Source organism: Schistocerca piceifrons, chromosome 3 (genome assembly GCF_021461385.2).
Source record: "Schistocerca piceifrons isolate TAMUIC-IGC-003096 chromosome 3, iqSchPice1.1, whole genome shotgun sequence".
NCBI classification, from domain to species: Eukaryota; Metazoa; Arthropoda; class Insecta; order Orthoptera; family Acrididae; genus Schistocerca; species Schistocerca piceifrons.
In genome coordinates this window covers 692018603-692029469 of record NC_060140.1, presented here as the reverse complement: position 1 = coordinate 692029469, position 10867 = coordinate 692018603, and the positions used below count along the sequence as shown (strand labels likewise).

The 10867-nt window shown below is 42.6% G+C and overlaps 1 protein-coding gene across 1 annotated transcript in view; it reads right to left on the bottom strand.

The window, feature by feature from the left end:
• Window positions 1-260: 260 nt before the first annotated feature.
• The window catches only part of LOC124788968 (ATP-dependent translocase ABCB1-like), a 144920-nt gene continuing 134313 nt past the window's right edge, over window positions 261-10867 (bottom strand). Inside the window, exons 21-22 of the mRNA XM_047256258.1 lie at window positions 4217-4363; window positions 261-461 (exon numbers count right to left, since the gene is read on the bottom strand). Of these exons, the coding sequence (XP_047112214.1) occupies window positions 261-461; window positions 4217-4363 (348 nt within the window). The remainder of the gene's footprint in view (window positions 462-4216; window positions 4364-10867) is intronic.

Genomic DNA, 10867 nt, shown 5'->3' with positions numbered 1-10867 from the left:
TAATGACAAGAAAAGATAATAAAGGATCAGTGTTCAATAGTATTCTTAACATATAGCATGGAACTGACACCACATCAGGGCTAAAAAAAAATTTTAACGACTGGAATTCGAAAGCAAACGATACAAAAATTGTGTTGTCACTAATGACAAAGACTAAATGAAAATACAGTATTGAACATAATGTTTCTTGCAGCTGACTTTTTGCAGCCGTCGAGTGCCAGTGCACCCTTTCCTCGCTAGAGACAGTAGACAAGTGCCGGCTACCGGCGGCCCGACTGCAGGCTGTGCAGCTTGTGGTAGATGCCCCGTCGCTCCAGCAGCTCTGTGTGTTTCCCGAGCTCAGCGACGCGACCTTCGTTGATGACGCAGATGACGTCCGCGTCCTGGATGGTTGACAGTCGGTGCGCGATGGTGATGCACGTGCGCCCCTCCTTCGCCTTGTCGAGGGCTTCCTGTACCACCTGTCGGACGATCACACGTCATTGAAGAAGTATACTGAAGATAAATGTGGCAGTAATAACAATATAACTCGTCTAAACCGAGTCAGGTGGTGTGCATTAGTTAGCACACTGGACTTGATTTTTTTTTTGGGGGGGGGGGGGAGTAGAATGGTACAGATTCCCTAAATGGTTTAAGGCAAATGACCAATTTCTTTCTACATCCTGCCCTAATACGAGCCTGTGCTTCGTCCCAAATGACCTCATTGTCGACGGAACGTTAAACGCTAATCTTCCTTCTTCCTCGCTTCGTCCGTCTCAAGAACTATTTCCTAAACTAACTGATTGATGAAAGTAACGTAGTGAAGTAGTTATGCTGAACATATTTACAAGTGTGTTGGTTTAATGTTATTTATGGAGAAGATGACATCTCTCTTACGTACTCATCCTATGAACGTGATGGTATATGTATGGCAGATATTTTTTTTAAAACTTACATTTGCATGCAGCATAAAATTTTCCAAATACTCCACTTGAATGTGGCCACATGTCCTAAGCTACACACATCAAAAAAAGTTTTGTTTCACCCCGGTTCGCAGAAATCCTGAAGACAGACTGACTGTGGATATTGTATCACAGACACAGTCCCTTTGGCTGTTCAGAGATGTCACTAAATCAGCCCAAAGATGTAAACAACCATGGATGAGCAGTGTCCGACAGCCGACAGTCGATCAGTTCCAGTCATTCCACAAGGAAGGAGGTTGGACACGTCTCGTGTTGTCTGTAGTTCAACCATGCCTAGATGGTCAATACCACAGTTCGATCGCCTACGCATTGTTGCTATGTACCAGGAAGGGCTCTCAACAAGGAAAGTGTCTAGATGTCTCGGAGTGAACCAAAGAGATGGTGTTCGGACATGGAGCAGATACAGAGACTGGAACTGTTGATGACACCCTCGCTCAGGCCCCCAAGGGCTACTACTGCAGTGGATGACCGCTGACCACGGATTATGGCTCGGAGGACCCCTGACAGCAACACCACCATGTTGAATAATGCTTTTCGTGTTACGACTCAAACTTTGCGCAATAGGCTGCATGATGCACAACTTCATTCCTGACGTCCATGGCGAGGTCCATCTTTGAAACCACGACACCATGCAGCGCGGTACAGATGGGCCCAACAACATGCCGAAAGGACCGCTCAGGATTGCCATCACGTTCTCTTCACCGATGAGTGTCGCATATGCCTTCAACCAGACAATCGTCGGAGGCGTGTTTGGAGGCAACCCAGTCAGGCTGAACACCTTAGACACACTGTGCTGCGAGTGCAGCAAGGTGGAGGTTACCTGCTGTTTTGGGGTAGCATTATGTGTGGGCGACGTAAGCCGCTGGTGGTCCTGGAAGGCGCCGTAACGGCTGTACGATACGTGAATGCCACCCTCCGACCGATAGTGCAACCATATCGGCAGCATACTGGCGAGGCAATCGTCTTCATCGACGACAATGATTCGCGCCGCCATCGTGCACATCTTGTGAATGACTGCCTTCAGGATAACGACATTGTTCGACTAGAGTGGCCAGCATTTTCTCCTGACATAAACACTATCGAACATGCTTGGGATCGATTGAAAATGGCTGTTTATGGACGACATGACCCACCAATCACTCTGAGGGATCTACGCCGAGTCGCCGTTGAGGAGTGGGACAATCTGGACCAACATTGCCTTGATGAACTTATGGTTAGTATGCCACGACGAATACAGGCATGCATCAATGGAAGAAGACAAGCTACTGGGTATTAGAGGTACCGGTGTGTACAGAAATCTGGACCACCACCTGAAGGTCTCGTTGTATGGTGGTACAACATACAATGTGTGGTTTTCATGAGCAATAAAAAGGGCGGAAATGATTTTTATGTTGATCTCTATTCCAATTTTCTGCACAAGTTCCGGAACTCTCGGAAGCGACGTGATAGAAAACTTTTTTTGGTGTGTGTAATATGGTGGATTTCGTGAATGAATATTTTTCACAGTCAAAGATGAACACGAGCTCTTTCAAAAAAATTTTGGTTCCACTGTGTTTTCCGAGTAATGCCACTGATGACAGCATATTTTCTCCGTAATGCTTTTCATTGTATGTAACGGATCGTGGTCATCAAATGATTTCTATTTCCTGTGTGCCCTTACTGCATATACAGGAGTATGTATAAAGAAATGAAGTGGATGAGGTGAACTGCTCGTAGTGTTGGTACGTTTGCTACTCGGTAATGGCACAGTGTCTTTAATCTTTCCGCAAAAATCAGGCGGAAAAAATGAAATTAATGTCAAATTTATTAACATTAAATCCAGTAGACAATGTAGACTTTTTGAGATTTGTTTGGAGGACTTTGAAAAGAAATAATTGATGTATTCGCGTGCAACATACAACAGCAACTAGTGTCCGTGTAAAAATTGTGTTCTTTATAATCCACTTGTCACACCACTGGAATAGAAACAAATGACTAATTTGGACGTCTGTGAGCTCCACCGAAATGCTCAATGAAGTGTGTTGCGTAGCGCTATTAACACACTTAAAGTTGCAGGTGATGTAAAGTTATGTATGGCACACATGTTATAAGCTGTATGAAGTTTTTTTAGGTGTTAGTGCCCGAATTTCTCAATAATCTGACGCATCCTGATACTCTAAGTTACCTAATACGATTATTCGAACGTTTCTCAGCCTTTGCTTTCTTTCAAGAGACTGTTTATTGTCAGACGAACACAGTAACAGCGAAGACCATGGTTACATGCTACATTTTCCGCATAGACGGTCGTTAGGCGATCTGGTCACACAGCAGCTGGGCTCTACCAAAAAGCGATTCTGTAGACGTGTGTTTTTCGTTTCTTTGTTTCTTTCGCATATAATTAAAACCACACTTCGTTCAGTGTTAGTCCATAACGTATTTTACGTCCTTACAAAATATAAATTGCATTTTATAAGTCATAAAATTACCCACTCTTATACCTTCTGCGCCTCTACGCAAACAAAGCAGTTACTTGTATACATAAACATAAAAAATCTGTATACTTATTCTTATTTTGTACTCAGTGGAACGTTCCTCAACATGATCAAGGGCAGTTTTCTGTCATTGTCGATAGGTGCGAATGTTGTTTGTGACTAATAGAAAGATGTTTTATGTAGGCGCAACGATGTATTGAAGCGATTTTTGATATGTTTTTGTTTTGTAGTTTTTTTTAATTTTACTTTTTTTTAGGAAATTGTGTTTTGTGGCACTATATGGCAAGTCTGTAACTTTTTATTATGCTTTTATTTCACTACAACATTCCTCTGTCTCACATTACAGATCAACAATTTTTTGAATAAATCCTGAATTAAACCATGAAAATTTCATTTTTCTTAAAAATACTGATTATTTATAAGTAACTGACAGGAGGTTAACTAAGTAGAGCAGACATGTCTCGCAGTTTACGCAGCCTATTATATACCCTCACATATTTTCTAGACGGTTCACTGCTTCTGGTTTCTAGGGTAATCTGGTTAGGACAATAATCGCAAAAAGCAAATAAAGCCTTCGAAACGAGGTAACGCCCGATAGGTATGCAGCACACCTGATGTACAGGTAATGCGGTTACAATCTTAAATGTCCCAGGCTACCAGGAAAACTACCGTAGTCTGCACTTGCTTGTGATAGCCTATGGTAGTTTTATAGCTATACATATTGCATACACGGAGGCAAGAAACTGCACATACACTGTAGTAAAACCGATTTTTGGTACCTACCTTCTCACTCTCGGCATCGAGTGCAGATGTAGCCTCGTCGAGCAGCAGTATCTTGGGGTTCCGGACGAGCGCCCTCGCGATGGCCACGCGCTGCTTCTGCCCTCCAGACAGCTGCGTGCCCTTCTCCCCCATGCGCGTGTCGTAGCCCTGCAAAAACACACCAAGTGCGACACGTCCCGTCAGGCTCACCATCGAAACTGTGAGAAGCTATTTTTCTTCTGTTCAGATTTGCACCTATTATTACTCATTTCGTATTTGTGTTGTGTTTATAATGCAGATGAGAGTAAGTATCATTCGTCTTTTGCAGATGAATATTTATTTCCTTTCCAACCAACATGTTTCACCACTGCATGAGGATAAAAAGAAATACGGCTGTCTTACACTACTGTCTGTATTGCTAAACGGCAAAAGACGATCATACAGTGCAGGCTGCAGATCGTCTATCTGACGACTTCCAGGAGCAAAAAAAAAATGATTACAGTACTTCATGTAACTATTGACCTTATTTAAAATTTTGAATAGCTGTGATGGTATACTCATTAATAGACAGGACCCCATATTAAAGATTTAACACAGTAAGCCAAGTGTTAAAGTTAGAAACTGTGTTGACGCAACGTAACTCACTACGCGTAAGTTACTCACACTATATTCATTCAGTGTTTTATAATGAAATTACTTCCAACAAACTTTAAACATAATTTCAATCGCTTTTTTCAACTTTTTCTCTCTGACATCTCCCACAAACTGCACGTACAGTCACATTAGTGTGACCACCCATAGAAAGTTTGAAAAACCACCTTTTGTAGCGCAGAAAGAGAGTTAATGAAGTATTGCAAGGCACCAACATTGATTCGGAGCAATCCCGACTCCACTGCTGTGACCGGCTGCGCTAGGTTTCTCGGCTGAGGATCCTGGTGCGAACAGTCAAGTCGAATTGGTCCTACAGATTTTCCATTGGGTTTAAATCCGGGGAATTTGATGGCAATGGAAGAACGATATACATATCCTGATGCTCTTCAGACTATACACGTACACTGTGAGTTCTGTAACACTCTGCCTCGTCCTGCTGGTAGATGCCATCATGCCGAGGAAAAACAAAGTGCATGCAGGGTGTTGTTCCTCAACCATAAGGCATAGTTGTGTTGATCCCTTATAGCTTCCAGAATGCCAAGATTATTGAGGGAATGCCACGTAAACATTCCACAGACCAGATCGCTCCCTTCTCTTATGTGGACCCTTCGGATGATTCTTGCCAGACATTTTACTCCGTACATGCCAAAGGCCATGTGTCCAATGGTGAATAAAACGTGATTCGTCTGAAAAGGCCACTTCTCGCCACCCAGTGGCCGTCCAGTAGCGGTACTGGTGTGCAAATTCCAGCCTACGGCGCCAATGGAAATGGAAATGAGCGTTTGGCTTCATTGGCCGGGAGGCCCGTTACAGAGCAGGTCCGGCCGCCTTGGTGCATTCGAGGCCACATTGGGCGGCCTGCGCGCCATATGGGGATGAAATAATGATGAAGACAACACAACATCCAGTCTCTGATCCGAGAAAATCACCGACCCAGCCGGGAATCGAATCCGGGCCCCTTAGGACGGCAGTCCGTCACGTTGACCATTCAGCTATCGGAGCAGACTACGCCGCCAATGAACAGCAGTCAGCATGGATGCCTGAACCAGGCACGTCGGAGGCCCGTACGTGGCAACGTTCGCTGAACAGTTGCTGGAGAGACAGTGTTGGTCGCTCCTTGGTTCATTACAGCGGTCAGTTGCTTAGCAACTGCGTCTACTCGCCCGTAATCTCCGCAGCCGTTGTCCACCATCTTCGTCTATGGCCCGTTGTGCACCACAGTTCTTTCCGCATCGGTTTCGTACAGGGCCATTTTCCTACTCACGGTGTAAATTAACCACAGCGGCATGCGACCAGTTTACAAACTTAGACGTTTCGGAAATGCTTCCAATCTTGGTCTAAAATCCAATGATCAAGCGCTTTTGAAGGTCTGATAAATCGCTCCGTTCCCTCCTAACGACAAAGACTGCGCTGAGTTCCTCATCCCTCTGACACGCTTCGTATACCCCCTACTGCTAGTACTGCGACGTTCCACCTGCGAGCGGTTACAGTACTTTGACGTCTAGCATAGGCGGTGGCCACATTAATTTGACTGCGCTGTGTAATAACATGAAAAGTTTATCTCTTGCTACATTTTTGCTGTTGATGTAAATCTTCGGGATCACGTATGACATTTTAATTTACTCCTCTACTGCTAACTTTATTTACAACACGATTTGCAGAGTTTAACCACATATGCTACTGGATGAACCTGCAAAATTAAGTCATCGTACGACGGATTTCGTTTGAAGCTGTTTTATAAATGAGAGTTCGATTCTTGAAAGAATGGTACGTGGTAAAGGGGCAGTGGCGGTGGGGGCGCGGGGCATTACTCTGAAGAAAAGAAAGGGTCTGCTCACTCAGAAAGTTTATTTTATACAAGGAGGCATCAACAAAAATGAAAGGTTGCTCAATGACCAAATAAGAAATAATTGAAGGACAATAACCCAACTAATTCAGAGATTAGCGTAAAGTTATTATAAATGAAAGTAAAAATCGGATTAAGATAATAGCGTGCAAGAACGTGCACGCTCGCGCGCGCGCGCGCACACACACACACACACACACACACACACACACACACACACACACACAGAGAGAGAGAGAGAGAGAGAGAGAGAGAGAGAGAGAGAGAGTGGTACCACCCTATCCACACACCATCCCTCCCCACTCCAACATCTTACTGCACTGGATCCCTCAGTTAATCCTGCAGCAGGAAGCACGGTGTGAAGTGTACAGTGAGGGGCACACTTATCACGTGCAATTACTACAGATGAGCCAATACACTTATGAAAAGAATAGCACACAAAATAATAAATGATTAATCACAATCCTATCATCGTAAACACACTCTAAGGGAAAAAAAACGATGTACCACGAAGGAATTATCCGAGTGGGACGGAAATCGATATGTGTAGCGCACATATAGAGATAAACAAATTATTTTACAATTTCGGAAAAAATGGATGATTTATTCAAGGGAAAATGCATCACAAGGCACCGACACTGATTCGGAGCAATGCCGACTCCACTGCTGTGACCGGCTGCGCTAGGTTTCTCGGCTGAGGATCCTGGTGCGAACAGCCAAATCTGGCCTCTATGCAAACAGTTATTCGGCTTGGCATTGGTTGATAGAGTTGTTGGAGTTGCTCGTGGGGGACATCGTGCCAAGTTATATCAACTGGCGCGTTCGATCGTCAAAATCCCAAGCTGGCTAGAGGGCCCTGCCCATAGTGCTTCAAAGTTCTCAATTGGGGAGAGATCTGGTGACCTTGCAGGCCAAGTCAGGGTTTGGCAAGCACGAAGATAAGCAGGAGAAACTTGCGCCGTATTCGGACGGGCATTATCTTGCTGAAATGTTAGTCCAGAATAGCTTGGCACGAAGAGCAACAGGACGTACGGTATCGTCGATGGATCGCTGTGCTGTTAGGGCAGCCAAACGAGTTCTGCTGTGAAAGGAAATAGCACCCCAGACCATCAATGCTCGTTGTCACGCCGTACGACGGGCGACCGTCTAGTTTGTATTCCCCCCGCTGTCCAGGGCGTCTCCAGATACACCTTCGGTCTGGAATGTCATTAACAGGAATAGAATTGTCTTCAGTGACGGGTGCTGCTTCGACTTCAGCTCCGACCCGACTATCGCCCACCATACGACCCCATAACCAGGAGTCATGGTCCGGGGTGCCATTTCCTTTCTTTGGTTGTCATCCGCGGCGCCCTTACAGCACAGTGGTAGGTCGATGACATTCTATACCCAGTTTTGTTGTCCTTGATGGCAAGTCATCTTGGGCTTACATTCCAGCAACATAATACCCACCCGCAGATGGTGAGCGTTTGTAATGCTTGCCTTTGTGCTTCTTAAACTTTATCTTGGCCAGAAAGGTCGCCGAATCTTTCCTCAGCAGAGAACGTTTGGAGTATTACGGACAGGGGCCTCCAACCAGCTCAGTATTCTGACGATCTAACGAGCAAATTGTGCAGAATCTGGCACGATATTCCCCAGGACATCCATCAACTATCAATCAATGCCAAACCAAATAACTGCCTCCATAAATGCCAGAGGCAACACAACGCATTGTTGACCTGCTTAGTTTGTGATGCTCTTTCTCTTGAATAAATCATCGATTTTTTTATAAAATAGTAATCATTTGTTTATCTTTACATGTGCATCACATCTACCGATTTCAGTCCTATTCAGGTAAGTGCTTCGTGGGTCACCTTTTTTGTTTTAGAGTGTATTACGATAACCCAAACCTGCCTCCAGAAAATGTTTCTCGTCTCACAAGAAAATATGTACATTTGAACAATTACATTTTATTTTGTAGACCATTGATAGTGCCTAATATGAATAGGTGAAACGTGTTTGGTTGAAAACATAATAAACATTCAGCTGGGGAACAAATAATATTTATTCTCATCTACATCATAAATGTACCACATCTTATTCGTTCTAACTGTGTAATATCCTTAATTAGTGTTTGTTCCCGAATACTGTTTATCAAAATCGGTATCATTTTTGAGGACTTTAATTCTAGGATTACGTATGACAATATAACTGTGCACGGTGAAGAATGACCACTATGGCAGTGAAATATCGTGTTTTGGCGTTAGACAAGCACAGTTTTCGACGTGTCGACCTTTCAGGTCAAGTGTTTTACCAACCGCTTTTCATTGGATAGAATCCGTCACTAAAACGTGGTTCTGGAAGGTCTCACAAGGCCCTGTTTTACAGCTGCCATATTCTACTCATCCAATTTAAAGATTTTTTCTAGACGCAAATATCTTTAGATGTAGGGCCTATTATATCTTGTGAATGATAATGATCTGCTGCCAGTCTAGCTCTCATGATGTAAATGTTTTCAGATGTCGGGAGTATTGTAACTTCCGAATGATAGCGATCTGCTAGCTCTCATTGGTTGTTTTAAAATAACCTTTATTTTGCATTTAGAACCACTGAGCAGTTTCATCTGTTTAGCCAGTTTGAGTGGTTGTGTAGTGTAAGATGGACTTACTTGGTTAGAGCTGGTGCTTCAGTAATATAACAGAAACACTACGACTGTGTGGCAAGAATTATTATTGATGACATGCAAAGCCAAACAATCTACGGAATGGAGAGATGCTGCAGAGAATGGGCAAGAATCGAAGTTTATAACTGTTTTTAACAGTTTCACAAAAAGTTTGCTAGTGTCATAGTGTCACACTGTTAGAACTGCAGCTCGCTTTAAACAACGGTTGTCTTAGATTTTATTTTGTTGAACAAAGAACATGAACTGAGAATGGTGAAAGAGAAGATCAGTAAAAAGGTCTTTGGTAAGAAATAGTCATAGACACGTTCCCTACATTTCTGTACATATAAATCACTTTTGGGTTATACAAGATTAGGCTGCTGTTAACAATGTCCAAGCAGTGGCGAAGGTCAACTAGGGAACATAAAAGGTATTTCTGAAATCAGCCTCATTAATCAGATATCGGTAATTAGTTGATTGATACCCTATCTAATCTTTGGTCTGACGACATCTATCCTCTTCTACTTTCTGCAGTGAAAATGGCTGGATATTACAGTTTTCAGATTCGACGACCTTTCCTCCCCATTACATATACCGTCAAAATTATTGAATTACTGAGAAGTATCAGTATCAAACATCTTTGCAGATTAAAAATGTATAGAAGGTCGGCCTCTGGTAGGCATTTCATAATCCTGTTCACCTTGAAGCCTCGCGTCGATCCATAAAATGTACAGATACACTGTGATGGTAGGTACGGTGAGTATGACGTCTAAGTATTGTTCACCGTATTGCTCTTCCTTTTTTTGCTCTTATGAAAGTGTAAGATGGAAGACATATAGCTTTTTCTAACATATACACAGGTCAGTCGCCACGTTATAATGAAAGATACAATAGTAAATGTCCCTAGTGTCCTAATGATAACCAAGAACAACGAACATTTCATTATTACCTCAATTCGATGTTGAAGAAATAGATTTTGAAATTTTAGACTGTATTGTTGCAAAAAAAAAAAAAAAAAAATATCGTCAGGCTCCCATGAGTTGATGTTGCACTTAATCAAAACTACTATTAGACCTCTCAAATATTTGTGTTTACGTATAAATTTTGCAATATTAAAACACCGATGTTTTGACCCAATTTTTTAAATTCATAACAGAGTGAATATGCACACGTGATGTTACTGAATAGTTAAAAGATGTAATACAAATAATTATCAGTTAGTAAATTGTTAAATGAAACATCTGTAACAACAGTGCTGACGACACTTTTCTGTGTTTACGCTTAGTTGCATCACTTGCCCGATACTGACATAAATTCTATATGTGATCAAATGCCATTGTGTCGCACTGTGACTGAAAAAGGTATTTTACGTTTTCCATCAAATATCATAGTACAACATCCTTAAAAGACTTCTGGGTGTTATCTTAGTTTAGAATATAAAGTACAAACCATAATAAAACAAGCAGCACTTAACCTGTACTGCAGCGATCATTTGTCAGAGCAAAGGCTTCTTTTAGTGAATTTGTTTGCTCCTATA